The 16,877-nt window shown below is 43.3% G+C and overlaps 1 protein-coding gene across 1 annotated transcript; it reads left to right on the forward strand.

The window, feature by feature from the left end:
• Window positions 1-1,726: 1,726 nt before the first annotated feature.
• On the forward strand, window positions 1,727-6,142 carry LOC121284705 (gamma-crystallin S-1-like). The gene is made up of 5 exons (XM_041200260.1): window positions 1,727-1,784; window positions 1,899-1,988; window positions 4,664-4,791; window positions 5,022-5,261; window positions 5,870-6,142. Exons 1-5 carry the CDS (start codon window positions 1,727-1,729, stop codon window positions 6,140-6,142), a joined length of 789 nt encoding a protein of 262 aa, XP_041056194.1.
• Window positions 6,143-16,877: the final 10,735 nt, after the last annotated feature.

Raw genomic sequence — 16,877 nt, forward strand, 5'->3', positions numbered from 1 at the left:
AATGAGCTGCAAGAATAGAGAGACCTGGGGGTGTTTGTACACAAATCCTTGAAGGTGCAATGTCAGGTTAACAAAGCAACTAGTAAAGCATATGGGGTCCTGGACGTTTTAAATTGAGGCAGACAGTACCAGATCCAGGATGTTATGCTAAACCTGTATGAAACACTCAGCTCCAGTTGGAGTACTGTTACCAATTCTGGGAACCACACTCTAGGAAGAAAGTGAAGGTACTGGTGAGGGTACAGAGAGATTTATTTGTGAGGGATTTATATTTATAGATGAGTAGGCTGAAGGAGCTGGAGTTGTTCTCCTTTGAGCAGAGAAGGCTAAGAGCAGGTAAAAACAAAAAACTGCGGATGCTGGAAATCCACAACAAAAACAGAATTACCTGGAAAAACTCAGCAGGTCTGGCAGCATCGGCGGAGAAGAAAAGAGTTGATGTTTCAAGTCCTCATGACCCTTCAACAGAACTGAGTGAATCAGAGAGAGCAGGTAAGGTGTTTGAAAGCACGGTGAGCTTAGACAGAGTAAATGAAGAGAAAGTTTTGTCAATGACTGAAGGGTTGACAAATTAAATTGGCAAAAGAACCAGAGGTGACCTGAGGAATAACTTTTTTGGGCAACAAATGGTTAGGATTTGGAATGCACTACCTAGTTGAGCGATGGATACAATTCTAAACACACCTTCAAAGGGGAATTGGATAAATTCTTGAAGAAAAGAAATGCAGCGATATAGGATATGAGCGGCTGAGTGCATCTAACTGAATTGCTCTTCGAAAGAGCCAAGTACAGCTCTGATAGAATGAATGACCTCCTTGTGTGCTGCACTATTCTATAATTCTATGATTCTAATGTACCATTCTCTACCAAGCTCCCTGAAAGTGTGTGGGTTTCCTGATATGGAATATCAATATTGAGTCATATTTCAATTTTATGTAACCTTTGCAAATGTTATTTCCCATAAAGTTGTGAAGACTTTGCTATAAAGCAAAATTGCAAAAAGTGCAGGACTAAACCCATTGCTATTTGATAGAGTGCTGAAAATTGACTAATAGTTTAATAAGTATCATAATTTATCATTTTAATATTTCAATAAAAAGATAAACTTCAAAATATTAAGGAACTAGCTAGAAGATCAAACTGTTACTTGATGAATAGTGCTAGTTAACAAATAATGTATGACTCATTGGAAACATGTTGTTGTGCCCCAATATTTATAAGCAATATAGAAATAGATTAATAATACTTCCATGAGCCATCTGTAATAAACTTGCACAAAATCTTTATATAGTATAGAAGTTGAAAAAGAAGTCGAGGATTGTAATCACATTTATGTTGTATTTGTAATTAATTGACCATAAAGTAGTTTTGTCACAATGTACGTGTTAGGGAGCAGCAAAATTGGTCATAAATTTCAAAGAATGACTGTATTTACTGCAATGTTATTCTGTGGCATTCTCTCGCCAAGTCCCTATCCTTCCATTCTCTGGACCTATTAAAATGTCTGCTTAAAGACAATTTTTCCCATAAAATTTCTGGCCTCCTCTCTAATTTTTCTGATGGTGTTTCATTCTCAATTCTTTTTCCCAAAGTGAAGCATTTTCAGATGTTTTCCCACATTAAAATCCTGGGTGCAAAATTTGGTTGTGTAGTGCCTGTAAATCAAGTGCTATAGGTATCATTTCACCATCCAAATGGCCGTGCTTGCCCACCTCTGATGTGAGCTATGCCAGGTGCCATTTTTGGCAGGGCATTAGCACTAGCTTTAGGAGTGTGGGTCAAAAGTATGCAGAATTGGGGGATTGTGATATAAGTCAGCTTGTGATACTGATTTAACTCAAGCAGTGAGATTTTCAACTTAATATTTCAACTATCGTCCTCTCTTCATTTTCGCACAGCTGAATATGCAACTGGCAGCAGGAAGAGCCCAACACCACCTCTGCTCAAAGTGACCATCAACCTGATTGATTTCTACTGGCTATTGCTAAGTTTGTTAAAGTGTTGGGAGGTGTGTACTGCTGCTTAAAGTTGGTGAAGAATACAGGAAATCATGGTATATGATGAAAGCCTTGGTTCCCATTTTAAGTGTTATGTTCACATCACTTACTCCTCATCATCAGTGCTGTAGTTTCTATTCCTCTCAGCTTGCACCATGGCAGGGAAAATGGACAGAGGCAACACAGCAGGACAAACCCCTCAAAGAGACTGGAGGAGGAAGGGGAAGAAGGGCTCCCAGCAGAAGGCCATTTCCATCTGGGGTTTTCAGACAGCAATTCTCCTATCTCAAACTACATGAGGAAAAGTGTGTGTGACATCTCTGTTACATTAAGGAGGTGCTCACAGAAATCCATCATGTGTTGCAGGCAGATCTGCAGTCTCAGAATGTGCCATCTTCCTGCCTACCCCTGAACTGTCCACAATTTTACATGGTGCAGGTTAGGCCTAAGGCCACCTGCCCTTGCCCCAGTTGAGACCCTTAAGTGGATGATTATTGCCCACTTATAGGTTGTTTCCCATCTGACCTCAATTGGGAAGCTGGCCGGAGGAGTTCAGGGGCAGGGGGTATTGCCTGGCAGGCCACTCTGCTCGGGCCTCACGTGGGAGGGGGTGGGCCCCCTTTCCATACTGGACACCCATACCACCCAAGGTCTGTCCTCCGTGGGTGCTCCCTTTGCCCCCATCTTTACCATCAAGACCCCCATACCTTTTCCCATCATCACCCCCCTGCCAAACTCAGGCCTCATCTCTCCTCCCCGCCATGAGATCATTCACACTTATCTATTCCTAGACTCCAGGACTTAGAATCTGGCTACTGCTTGTAGCCCCAGTCCTGATCACTGCTGCCACTGGTGCTGCTGGGACTATAGAGCTGCCAGCCAATCAGGGAGTTAAATGGCTCTGGGGCTGCTATGATTAGTGGGAATGCACTTTTTACCACTTCCTGCCCATGGTGAGAACAGCACTGTGGCTACAGCACTTCTCCTGTCCACCCCTTGCATCAAGGCCTTCAGTTCTGTGTAGGAGAACCTTTGAGCCTGTTCTTTCCACTTTTGTGCTATACGGGCCAGAATTTTTCCTGAATTGCACTAAGTACATGGCGGGCATGAAAAAAGACATTTTTCCAGCATGCTGCAAGGGTGGGTTTTTGCGCTGTATCACCCGCTTTCCGCATCATTAATTATGAAGCCACAGGAAACACATTGTCTCGCTGGCGCCAGCCTCTGACTCACCCAGCACGCTGTTATGTCACTGTTTCCTCACTCCAGGGGCCATATCTAAACTGCAGTTGCACACGCAGTTCTCAATGCTTGCAGTCCAGGACTGCACCAGTGAAGGCATGGCCCTGAAAGCCAAGAAGAGCTCAGTGACCCATCACTGGAATGCCTTTTGGGGGCCTGCCGTGACGCCCTCCAGCCCCATTCTGGCCGGAGGTCCAGCAATCTCACCATTTCAGCTTGTGAGGCGGTGGCAGTGGTGGTCAGTGCCAATGCTTCACAGAAGAGGTTCGCCATCCAGTGCAGAAAGAGGATGAATGATCTCATCCATGCCGCCAGGGTAAGGAAATCTTCTCATCACTCTAAACTCACACACTCATAAGGCCATCACCCATTCACTGGCATCTTACTCACTGCCAGCTCAAGAGACATCACCACTCACTCTCTCATACGTCGTCACATCTCCATCTGGCCTCATCTCCTCTGGACACTGCCTCCTCAGCCCTCACCTTCTTGAGGCCACTCACACAGATCGATCCCCACTTCCCCAAAATTGCACCCACCCTGCAACCTCTTCCCTGCCCAAGGCCACTTCTCCCCCTTCCCCAAGCAAGCCCTAGCCCTGCAGCCATTGAAAAGCAACCCCTGCTTTATGGTTGGTCTGGTAGGTAGAGACCTACCCATGAGGCCTCCTAAAAGTGATGTGGGTGCTGTCTGTGAAGCCTGGCGCTGATGACTGCAAGTACTGCCCAAAGCCAGGTAGGCAAACAAACCTCGAAGTTCTGAACAAAGTGTAGCTCGCCAGGTGCATGTTGCTTATGTACAGTTGTGAAACACATCGGCACGCAATCATACTGACGTGCCCAGATGATCCAGTGTGGGGGTATGATTCTGGTGAGCAGGGCTTATAATCATATTCTAATTTCTTGAAATTAGGTTCCCGATATGCAGCGGCAGGAAATGCGGCCGTTATTGATGGGTGGAGCGGATGATTGCAAACTGGTTTTACAATGTGAAACTGATTTTTGTAACCTCTCGATATTTTCCGCTCCCACCTGCTATGATGCCCGCTGCAGACAGGGACAGAAAATCCCAGCTCTGGCCACTTTTTCTGAAGGTCAGACACTCTTCCCCAGCCACTTCCAGCACCTGCCTCAGTTAAAATACAATGCCACTTTAGGATGTACAATTAATCTTTATTAGTGCAGGCTAGCTTCAATACATGCTAACTTCTCACAATTTTGCATCTCCTATTCAGGTAAACAGCCACTCAAAATATACTGAGTGCTGGCTGCACACTGCAGTCATGTAAAATATCCACAGCATAAAGGTTGTGTGCTTCCTGCATTGTAAGCAATGGGCGCTCGTTAGTCGTACATCACAATCTCATGGCTCTCGTGGTGTAATAATTTAATCTGATAAAATAAACTGTGGACTTTCTTTTTAAGATTATAAGGTGAAGACCAATTGTTTGACAATACATTATCCATTCAGTAACTATGTGCAGCTGAACCAATACAACGTGTCCAGAATGCAGTGTGGTAAAGTAATGAACCTTTGCAACAAAAAACATAAGGTATCAGGGACTATTTTGCTTATATAGGGTCTGTGGTGATTTCACTGCCATTGTGTTTTGCCATTTTGCTCTTTCAGATGGATTTATAAATAGTCCAGCTCCTCTCTCCTTCATCGCAGTCATAGGATCACTCTGAGCAAAATGGAAAAGGTAGGATTTTATTGAACAATATTGGTATATTATTTTACTGCTTTGCAGAAATGCTACCTGAAGGAATTATTTTTCTCTAGATCTTTTACGAGGACAGGAACTTCCAGGGACGGCACTATGAGTGCAGTAGTGACTGTGCTGACCTGTCCCCTTACTTTAGCCGCTGTAACTACATCCGTGTTGAGAGTGACTGGTGGGTGGTGTATGTGACACCTAATTACATGGGATACCAGTATGTTCTGAGCAGGGGAGAATACACTGACTACCAGCGCTGGATGGGATTCAATAACTGCATCGGCTCATGTCACTCCTACCCATTTGTAAGTTTTACATTTGTTTTATTTATTATACTTTTTATATTGATGAGACTATTAAGCATTTCAACTTCCAATACCACAGTGGTTGGTTTGTCACTAAACGGCAGCTAACTTTATAATGTTGTACATGCTGAGATATTCCTGTCAATTTAATTTTTCTCTCAATAAAGAAATATTCACCATGTCATTCACTCATTTCTGGACAATCATGAGGAACAGCTTCCATAAAACTCTGGGGCATTTTAAAATATACCCATCTTTCTAAAGGGCTTTGTTAAATATAAGTTGCAATCAATCAATGCTTAGTTTCCATTAAAATTGATTAAGTACATGTAGTTGAGAAGGCCACCAGTGGAATGTTCATTTGTCTTTCATCATGAAGATGATACATGAATTCAACACTGCTGTCTAATTAGAAATCGTTACCCAATGTAACTAAAGATGTCCCAGAATACTTCCCATACACTGAGCATCTTGCTCAGCAACTAGTAAAATCTACTGAAAACTATAAGTTATCTCCAAACCTTTGAATAGCTTTATAACTGTGATAATTTTTTGTCCATTTTGTGGCTTTCAAAGATTGTACTGACATGATTCCCTTCCCATTCCAGTTCAGTAGTAACTCCTACAGAATGAGGATTTACGAGAGGCTTGACTTTGGAGGACAGTTGATGGAATTCATGGCGGACTGTCCATCTGTCTACGATCTTTTCTGTTACCATGACATTCACTCCTGCCATGCGATGGACGACTGGATCTTCTATGAACATCCCAACTACAGAGGCCGACAGTATTTCCCGAGACCCAGTGAATACAGGAGATACGGTGACTGGGGCGGCTACAGCTCAAATATCGGGTCTTTCAGGAGTATGATACATTTCTGAAATCCTATGATGCTGACTTGATTTGTTCAAACACATTGTTAAATCAATCTGAAATAAATGAGATTTTATTGAGTCCCAGCCTCATTTGATCGTTATCTGCAGATTCTCTTGTAGATAGGGAAGAGAAGGTCAGAAATTTCTGAAGCATGCCCAGGAGAATGTTCTTGATAGTTATGTTTCCTGTTGGATCTATTCCTGGAAAAGAAAGTGGGTGAAGTAGGAAATGTCACAGTGGGAAAGCATCGTGGGAATAGTTAGTACAATATTATACAGTGTCAATCATTTATAACTCAGAGAAGGAGAAATTTCTTCTCTCAGAAGTTATGCATCTTTGGACTTCTGTACCCCAGGGGGTTGTGCAAAATCCATTGTCAAATATATTATAAGGCTGAGATAGGCAGAATATTTAGTCTTTCAGGGAATTGAAGGATATGGCAGCCAGTGGAATAGCAACGTTGAGGGACAAGGTCAGCCTTGATCATATTGAATGGCAGGACAGGCTCAAGGTCTATTCCTGCTCCTATTTCTTAAGTTCTCATAAGATTTCAAAGAACAAAAAAACAAAGAGAAGTACAGCACAGGAACAGGCCCTTTGGCCCTCCAAGCCTGTGCCGATCATATTGCCTGTCAAACTAAAACATTTTGCACTTCCAGGGTCTGAATCCCTCTATTCCCATCCTATTCATGTATTTGTCAAGCTGCCTCTTAAACACCACTATTGTACCTGCTTCCACCACGTCCGCTGGCAGTGAATTCCAGACACTCTGCGTAATAAACTTGCCCCGCACATCTCCTCTAAAGTTTTCTCCTCTCACCTTAAATCTATGTCCCCTAGTAATTGACTCTTCCACCCTGGGAAAAAGTTTCTGACTATCTACTCTGTCCATGCCACTCATAATTTTGTAAACTCCTAGCAAGTTGCCCCTCAATCTCCATTGCTCTAGTTTCTCTAATTCCAGTTTCTCTAACCTCTCCTAATAACCTCCAGACCAGGCAACATCCTGGTAAACCTCCTCTGCACCCTCTCCAATGCCTCCACATCCTACTGGTAATGTGGCAACCAGAATTGCACACAATATTCCAAGTGTGACCTACCCAAGGTCCAAACAGCTGCAGGATGACTTCCCAGCTTTTATACTCAACACCCCTGCCGATAAAGGCAAGCATGCCATATGCCTTCCTGACTATCTTATCCACCTGCGTTGCCACTTTCAGTGACCAGTGGAGCTATACACCCAGATCCCTCTGCCCGTTGATGCACTTAAGGGTTCTGCCATTTACTGTATAATTCCTATCTGTATTAGACCTTCCAAAATGCATTAACTCACATCTGTCCAGATTAAACTCCATCTGCCATTTCTCCGCCCAAATCTCCAACCGATCTATATCCCGTTGTAGCCTTTGACAATCCTCTTCACTATTTGCAACTCCTCCAACCTTAGTGTCGTCTGCAAACTTACTAGTTAGCCCAGTTACATTTTCCTCTAAATCATTTACATATACTACAAACAGCAAAGGTCCCAGCACTGATCCCTGCGGAACACTACTAATCACAGCTCTCCATTCAGAAAAGCCCCACCCTTCCACTGCTACCCTCTGTCTTCTATGACCAAGCCAATTCTGTATCCATCTTACCAGCTCACCTCTGATCCTGTGTGACTTTACCTTCTGTACCCGTCTGCCATGAGGGACCTTGTCAAAGGCCTTAGTGAAATCTATGTAGATAACATCCACTGCCCTTCCATTATCGAGTATCTTTGTCACTTCCTCAAAAAACTTGATCAAGTTAGTGAGACATGACCTCCCTTCACAAAACCATGCTGCCTCTCACTAATATGCCCATTTGCTTCCAAATGGTAGTAAATCCTGTCACGAAGATTCTTCTCCAATAATTTCCCTACCACTGACATAAGTCTCAATGGCCGGTAATTTCCTGGATTATCCCTGCTACCCTTCTTAAACAATGGAACAACATTGGCCATTCTCCAGTCCTCTGGGACCTCACCCGTAGCTAGTGAGGATACAAAGATTTCTGTCAAGGCCCCTGTAATCTCCTCCCTTGCCTCCCTCAGCACTCTGGGGTACATCCCATCTGGTCCTGGGGACTTATCCACCTTAATATTCTTCAAGACGCCTTACACTTCTTTTTTGATCTCAACATGATCCAGGCTATCTACACATTCTTCCTTAGACAAATCGACCACTAGGTCCTCCTCTTTGTGAATACTGATGAGAAGTTCTCATTTAGTATCTCTCCCATTTCTTCTGGCTCCACACACAGATTCCCACCTTTGTCCCTGAGCGGGCCTCCCCTTTCCCTGGCTACCTTCTTGCTTTTTGCATATGTATAAAAGGCCTTGGGATTTTCCTTAATCCTGGTTGCTAATGACTTTTCATGACCCCTTTTAGCACTCCTGACTCCTTGCTTAAGTTTATTCCTACTTTCTTTATATTCTCCACAGGCTTCATCTATTCCCAGCCTTCTAGCCCTTAGAATGTTTCCCTTTTTTATTTCAATTAATTTTGGAGAAGGACAAAGAGCAATACTTAAATGAGGAAGGGCTAATTTCAGGGAACTGAGGCAGGATCAGGCCTGTGTAAATTGGTGTCAAAGCTGGAAGGCAGAAATGTAATGGAGCAATTGGCAGCCTTTAATATGGAAATGGTTTGGGTACATTCTAGGTACATTCCCACAAGGGGGTTGTGGAGGACAAAAAATTCAGAACTCCCTGAATGACAAAAGAGTTAGGATGAAGCAGAAATTGGGGTGATCATGACAGATTTCAGCCTGATAATACAAGGGAGAATCAGGTTGCAGATAATAAGTACAAAGAAGTGGAAAATTAAAAAAAGAGGAATAAAAAGAGGTAATCCTAAGATCTTCTATTGGCATATAGACAGTAAAAAGGTAGGCAGAGGAGTGGGGAGCTGATTAGGGACCAAAATGGAAATTTATTGGTGGAGGCAGGAAGGTACTAAATGCTTACCAGGGAAGAAATAATCATGCACCAGATTTGGAAGCCACTCTCAATCTCTTCAATTCTGCATGCAAGGAAATTGGCCTGTCCTTGAATGCTGCCAAAACAAAACTTATGCATCAACCCACACCCAGTCAACCAAATATTCCACCCACAATATATATTGCAGGAGAGACTCTAGAATATGTTGAGCACTTCCCATACAGTCACCTCTCTCAAAAGGCACCACTGACGAGGACATCCAAAGCCAAATCAGCTGTGGCAGCTCATCCTCCTACAAACTACTGAAGCAAGTGTTTGACAACAAAGGCACACGCCTGTACTGCAGTGAGACCTGGACTGTGCATCAGTGACGCATAAGTGTGCAAGAGAAAATCCATCAGTAATGCCCCATTGCATCCTCCAGATTCAATGGGAGGACCATCGAACAAACAATCGTGTCCTTCTTGAATCTGCCTCTCCAAGCATTTAGGCAAAAAGTCCTAAAAGATCAACTTCAGTGAACTGGACACTGTGTCCAGATGGCCAATGACTTCTCCCCTATCACATCCTGTTTTCTCAACTCTCAAATGGCCAAAATTCCAGGGGATGACAAAGACACTCTGAAGCTCTCCTTGAAGCACAGCAGCATTGATGTTAATGACTGGGAGGAGCTTGCTACCAATCCTTCATAACGACGACAACTTGTCAATCAAGCCAAATCATACTTTGAGTCCAAATGCCTTGATGATGAGGCAGAGCAGTGGCAGAGAAGGGGAAAAAAAGGAAGCCAATCCTGCACTCTGGATCTCACTCCCTCATTTGGTCCCCAAGTGCCCAAAGATCTGTGGGTCAAGAATCGGCCTGTTCAGTCATGGAACTCATGATCCTGAGTAGACATCATCCTCGAATCGAGAGAAAGATGATGATGACGACAACCAAGGAAGGGAAGTTTGTCAAAGCTGTGGTAAAGATTTAACAAACTTAAGGTAGATGCAGGGGCAAGTCTAAGGAATGGAGAATGCTGTTTGATGCCCTGTTACAGCAAAATCTGGCCCATTAATATACAAAGTTGACAACCTGGAAAAACTGACATCAATCCTTTACAAGTAAATATCAACTTGCATAAGGATAGGTGTGATATGATTTGATGCTGTCATTGAATCCCATCCAGCGCTGGTAGTCAGGATATTCTCCCCTGCTCAGGCCATACTGGTATCCCATGTAATTGGATCTCTCATACACTACCCACCAGTCACTCATGATGCAGTTGGAGTTACAGCGTCTGAAGTAAGGGGACAGCACAGTCACTACTGCACTCATAGTGCCGTCCTTGTAAAAGATGAACAAAGGAAAATAATAATCTTCATGTATCATCTTGTATAATTACGGATAAAATAATATAATGAAATAATTGCCTTAAAGAAAATGTCACATTTCCCATTGCGTGCACTGAGTGATTCAATGATTGTGATGAGGATCACTGGAGCTGGGTTATTTATATATCCCTCAGAAAGAACGATATAATGAAGCACATTGTTAATCAAATCACTGTAGTCTCTATGTAAGCAAAATTGTTCATGATAAATACTTCTTCCTCTTGATTAATGTTTTCTGCCAAGAAGCAGGCTGTGCCTTGGTATATCTTAGGAGTGTATCTAGGTGTCTAGTTGTGTAGATGAGCCCTACTGTTCCCTGAGCCATGACAAATGTGAAAAGTTTAACCAAACCACCAGATTGTCCCAATTCTACCTAACTGTTTAATTTAAATTAACAGAATGCAGGCAGCAGGTTTGTAAACTTAATAAGTCAATAACTGGTTATTGAACAAATAGTCTTTAACTAGTAGCAAAAGAAAGAAATATGAACTGCTAACTTCTAACACTATATCTTATGCCCTACCCCCTTCTTAAATCCCTATATACACACAAACAAGACATATAAGATCCACAAAACATGGATTTTAAGGATGGGATAAAACAGTTCAATTGCACCAATCTGGAGTACAGGACTCAATGTGTTGATTTTGATTGATGTCTTCCAAGTTCCTTTCAGTTCTTGTTAATGACACAAGGTGGCCTCCCAACACTTTCAATGTTTAATTCACTGACTGAGCGCTTGCCTTTCAATGTCTCTAATAGTGATTTTCCCCTTTGCCTCTTGACAGGGGTTTTCAAAGAGAGCAGATTATGGAGATAATAGGAGGGAAAAAAAGAACAGCTAGCTATTATTGTGGAATTACTGGAATCTTCACAGGAGAAAGACCATCCAAGGGCCCAAACAATCCTTTCAAGTGAAGCAGCATTTCACATGCACTTCCCTCAACTTAGTCTACTGCATTCGTTGCTCCCAGTGCAGTTTCCTCTACACCGAAGAGACCAAACGCAGACTGGGTGACCACTTTGCAGAACACCTTATCCAGACCTCCTTGTCGTTTGTCATTTCAACACTCCACCCTGGTCTCTTGCCCACATGTCCATCCTTGGCTTGCTGCATTGTTCCAGTGAAGCTCAACGCAAACTGGAGGAATAGCACCTCATCTTCTGACAAGGCACTTTACAGCCTTCTGGACTGAATATTGAGTTCAACAATTTTAGATCATGAACTCTCTCCTCCATCCCCACCCCCTTTCCGATTTTCCCCCTCCTTTTTGTTTTTTCCAATAATTTATATAGATTTTTCTTTTCCTACCTACTTCCATTATTTTTAAGTGTATTTCCATCCATTGTTTTATCTCTACCTTTTAGCCTATTTCGATCACTTCTCTCCACCCCACCCCCACTAGAGCTATCGGTACCTTGCTCGTCCTGTTTTCTACCCTTAATTAGCACATTCCTTTAGATAATATCACCACCTTTAACACCTCTTTGCCCTTTTGTCTGTGACATCTTTTGGTTATTCTCCACCTATCACTGGCCCTCTATCCAGCTCTTCTTGTCCCAGACCCCCTTAAACCAGCTTATATTTCACCACTCTTCTATTGTTACTTAGTTCGGACTCGAAACGTTAACTGTGCTCCTCCCCGCAGATGCTGCCAGACCTGCTGAGTTTTTCCAAGTTTTTGTTTTTGTTGTGAAAGAGATTTTAGGTTTTGTTCCTTTCAGGCTAGGAGCTATTCAGCTCTGCCCTCACACAAAACCTTGGTTATCTGGTCAGGAGCCAATTAAAATGTTGTTGCCAGGCAGCTTCCTTGGTCCAGGATTCCTTTCCAGCACCATTCTGACTTTCATGGCACAGTCTGTTTCAGGACTGCAACATTGCATATATCTCTCATCCTGTTCCAGTGAACATGTCCTTTAACTGCAGTCATTGTAACTCTAATTCACAGTCCAACAGAAAATAAAAAGACATGCTCTTTATAACAGTCCAGTAAGATGTGATCCTTACAGTATTAATTTTTATCCCATATAATGGCCTGTTGAAATTTACCTACAACTGATGTTAGGTAGGTTGTTAGATTAACTGGTTTATAATTTATCCCTTTGTTCCTTTCTAACCAACAGTCAATTGATGTCACTTTTAATCAGGGAAAGCATACTAAAAATGAACAATTATCTCCTTTCTTTTATCTATTCTGGGTCAACATTGCTGCCCAATAATCCAAAACCTATTTTTACTAATTAATTAAAGGGATAACTTGCCAATTCAAGCCCATTTGTCCTACTGCACACTATAGCTTCCATTCAAGGGTTGATTCACTCAAAACTCCTGTAGAAAAACACATGAGGAGGAAAATGACATTGCAGGTCAGAACATTGCAAAAGGATCTAGTGTAAAAGAATAAAGCAACCATTACAACTGAAACAGTTATGCAAATTCAGCAAGGAATTCAACCAGTGTCAGGAATTCAGCCAAGCACCAAGATAATTGGGACATGGGAATATTGGAACAGAGTAGGCCATTTAGTCCCTCTAGCCTACTCTACCATTCAATGAGGTAATGGCTGCTCTGTGACCTAATTCCACATGTCCAAAGCAGAAATGTAGACCACAAAATTGGTTCTAGTTTTTAGTTCATAGTTTTGGCATTATGGATGCTATTTTGTATGAAAATAATGTCTGCATTGCACATGCACACTAACAGCACAGCCCAAGCCAAATGTTATCATGCCGAGGATGTTAGTTTTAGGAGCATGTGCCAGAGGTATGTAGGCCAGACAGATCGTAACATCAACTTTTTCAACCTTGTTGCTCCAGCTGGCCCTGTCGCTTAAACATACACAGCTAAACATAATTCAGTAGCAAGAAGGATACCAACACAGCCATTTAGAGAGATCATCAACAACTTGAAGGTTGGTTGCTGGTTACTTTCTATAGGTTATGTTTGAATTTATTGGGTTGCTGACGTTGTTACAGTTGGTGAAGATGACAACAATTGGTGCTTCAGATGGAAAGGGTCTTGGTTGTGACTGCAAGGGTTCTGGCCAGACCATTTGCTCTGTGTCATGGGTGCTTTGGTTGCAATTGCTTGGGTTGCAGCATGAGAGGAAGGTGGAACAGAGGCAGAAAAGAAGGTGAGGATCTCCTCACAGAAAAAGTAGTAAGACTGCTGTGGAAGAGACTTGCAGTACCCTTTGAAGCCTGTGTCCTCATTTCTGGTGGTCTGTTGTATTTTTCACAACCTAATCATCATGAGTGCTTAGCCCTTGCCACCAGGGATACAGCAGGCAGCTCAGGAAGAGGAGGACGATTAGGAGGAGCAGGAGCAAGGGAGGGGGTGGCTGAATCATTCCCATTGCAGCCAGGCTGTCCATGATCACTTCATTCGACAACAGTTTCTGTGAACAAAACCCCAAATCCCTGTTGTACAACAGTCCCACATCTTAGCTTCCCTTTGATATCACACTATCACCTTGGCCACAATGCCACAACAAAACAAGCTTTCCAACCAAATTTTATCCAACAAACCATCCAATATTCCATACAAAAGTCAACAAATTGCCTTTGTGCATTTCCTTAGTGCCTGTTATGTCAGTGTCTTTGCCTGGTCTAGTGCTCCTACACCGTGCTACCACAACTCCACAGCATGACTTTTTCTGTACACTGCTCCTTCAAAGTCCTCATCTGAATCCTCTTCAGTAGAATTCAGGCATGATCTCACTTCCCAGGGACCCGGCACTTGCGTGATCCTTTCCCTCTGCCCTGGCCCAATGACTTACCATGTGCTGATCCTACCTCAATACAACCCTCTAATGTTTGCACAGTGCCAGTATCTGAGCTGGTAGCTGCGAGTTTGACAGCAGATGTTAATGTTCTTCATCATCAGTCTCTTGTTCTTCTTGCACTTCAGGCTTCCACACCCGTTCTGGACCAAGTGGCAGTGCTTGGATATCTGAAAGGAGAAAGGCACAAGGTTGGTGTGAGGGAAGGGGGTGGGATGGGAACAACAGGTATAAGCTAACCCCATCTGCAGCTTGTATATCAGAGATTATGGAATGAAGGGGAAATGGAATATGAGAAGGTGGATTAGATAGGAACAAACCATTATCCTTTATGGTTTAAGCCCTGTCACTGGCCACAGCCTCAGTCTTGGCTGCTCCAATGATCATCCGTCAATCTGAGGATACACAGCTGTGCCTGGCATCTGCTGGTCAGATGCTGCTGCTTCTGATAATGCCCCACCTTGTCCTGCAACAGAGAGGGAAACGTGTCATTAAGTGTGGTGCAATGTGTTTGGGTGATGCACATACTATAGTTGAATAGTTAGCAGTGTATGCAAGCTCTAAGATGTAGGTATGAGGCTTGCAGCAATGAAGTGTGCGAGGGTCAGGTGAAGTACAGAATGTTGGGTATGAATCATGCCTGATTAAGACTGTTGGTTGATGAGTGGAGGAGAGTGATAAATGGTTTGGGCAAGTGTTTCGTTTGTAAGGATATGTGAAAACGCATTCACTGACCTTGATCTCTCATTTGAGGTTATTGAACTGCTTCTGGCTCTTCACCCAGGTCCCTAGGGATACACTCTGATATTTCTCATAATGGTTATCTGGTCCAGCTGCCTTTCTAATGGAGGGCTTCTTGACCTGTGCATAGAAAACACTTCCTTCCCTCCCCTGCAGCAGCCCTTCATTACTGCACAGGAGAACAAAAGGGCACACTTTCTGACTTGCTGCTCCATTTTCACTCCTCCCTGCTCAAAGGTTCTTCTGAGCTATTTCCAACATTTGCTCCAATCATTAAGTAATGTGGGCTAGCTTTGAGTGGTGCTCGCGACACACAAACTCAGCTGCCCCTCTGCTGAGGCTGCAGTCACCTCAACAGCTCACTTAGTGCTGGGTTGCTCACTGCTATCAGCAGTTCAATTAGCAGGGTGCATGAACTCTGCCTCACTACTAATGGGTGCATGTCAATCGTGTATCATGGGGCTGAATCTTCTGAGGAGTGACAACCACCATCAGATTGTCACTTCGCTTCCATATTCTTACCCAACGCTGCAGCTCTGCATTTTTGGCCCCCACCTCTGACCCAGGCCTCTCCAAGCGTACGCAACAAGCGTACTTGTTGTCAGAGTTTTTCTTCATGGTGCAGGATCATTGGGGGAAGCCAAGCCACATCCCCTTTCACAGCGCTAGCTGCTGTATTCTGGTAAGTCAATATTGCACTGAAGGGTTCTGGGACATTTAAATAGATTTTCAGTGTGTTGGTGAGTGAGTGTGATTGAAGTAGGCTGAGTAGGGTGCCAGTTGTGTAGGGTGAAAGGGTGGGTAGAGTGGTAGGGTAGGTAGGATGGCAGGGCAGTAGTTAGCAGGGTGGGTATGGTGGCAGGGTGGAGAGGTCTGTTCGTGTTCTGTCAGTGCGGAGGGTGTTGGAGGGTCGGAGAGTAATCAGATGGTAAGGGAGGAGTCAGAAGGTCAGGAGGGGAGTCGGAGGGTGGGGGGGTGTCAGAGGGTCAGGTGGGAGTTGGACTGTTGAGAGTGTTGGAGGATTGAGGGTGCATCAGTGGGGGGTGGGCGATCCCTTGTATAGTTACCCTGGAGTTAGACATCGTTTTTTTTTTCAGTCTAACATTTCTTGGGTAACTATTCAGGTAAATAAGTCAGAACTCTCCAAAGTTTCCGACTCTAACTCAGGGTTGGAGACTTTTTCAGAGAGTTCCAGGGAGCAGGGGAATTGCCCATTGGAAGTTGAAACTTCCTAAGAAATTCCTACGATGTCCTTGCATTGGGACTTCCGAAGAATCCTGTAGTGCATCTTCTGGGGTACAATCAGAGCCTGGAGGATCTGGGCCCAGGGCTCCAAGACCTTTTCCGACCTTTCCCCCAACAAAAACCAACTTTACACTCTGCATGAGGATGGTTAGCACTCCACCTAGTGGTTGAACCGATGTTGCATATTATTCCTTCTGTTTGAGAACATCACAAGGACAATATGGTCACCAAAACCTCAAGGGGTTCTATGGAATCACATCTGAATTCTCTCTTATTTACTGATACAATCTTTAGATAAGTAGTGGGTGCAGGAGACAAAGAAAAGTTTGTTGAGATATACAAAATACTTTATGAACAAACCAAACATTCAACAATACGCATAACTAGTTCAGTGTCAGGATTAGGTTTCCTAATGAAGGTTGGATGATTAAGTCCTGATCAATGTAAACTGACACAGATATCTGCACTGATCGGAATGGGGCTAGTGGAGCATAGGAGTGGTGTTTAATGATTGATCAAGTTCATTTAATTGTACTGATGGAATAACGACATAAAAGCGTTAAATTGCCTGGCAATGATTTCAGGATTTTACCTCATTGTCCCTCCAACTATTTTCAAACTTAGTACAGTT

The sequence above is a fragment of the Carcharodon carcharias genome, chromosome 12, assembly GCF_017639515.1.
Source record: "Carcharodon carcharias isolate sCarCar2 chromosome 12, sCarCar2.pri, whole genome shotgun sequence".
Classification (NCBI taxonomy): domain Eukaryota; kingdom Metazoa; phylum Chordata; class Chondrichthyes; order Lamniformes; family Lamnidae; genus Carcharodon; species Carcharodon carcharias.

Coding starts and splice junctions, on each gene's coding strand:
- LOC121284705 (XM_041200260.1), top strand. CDS start 1,727: ATGCCAGGTGCCATTTTTGGCAGGGCATTAGCACTAGCTTTAGGAGTG. Junction 1,785..1,898: donor TTTAGGAGTGTGGGTCAAAA/GTATGCAGAATT, acceptor ATTTTCGCACAG/CTGAATATGCAACTGGCAGC. Junction 4,792..5,021: donor TTTGCAACAAAAAACATAAG/GTATCAGGGACT, acceptor ATTTTTCTCTAG/ATCTTTTACGAGGACAGGAA.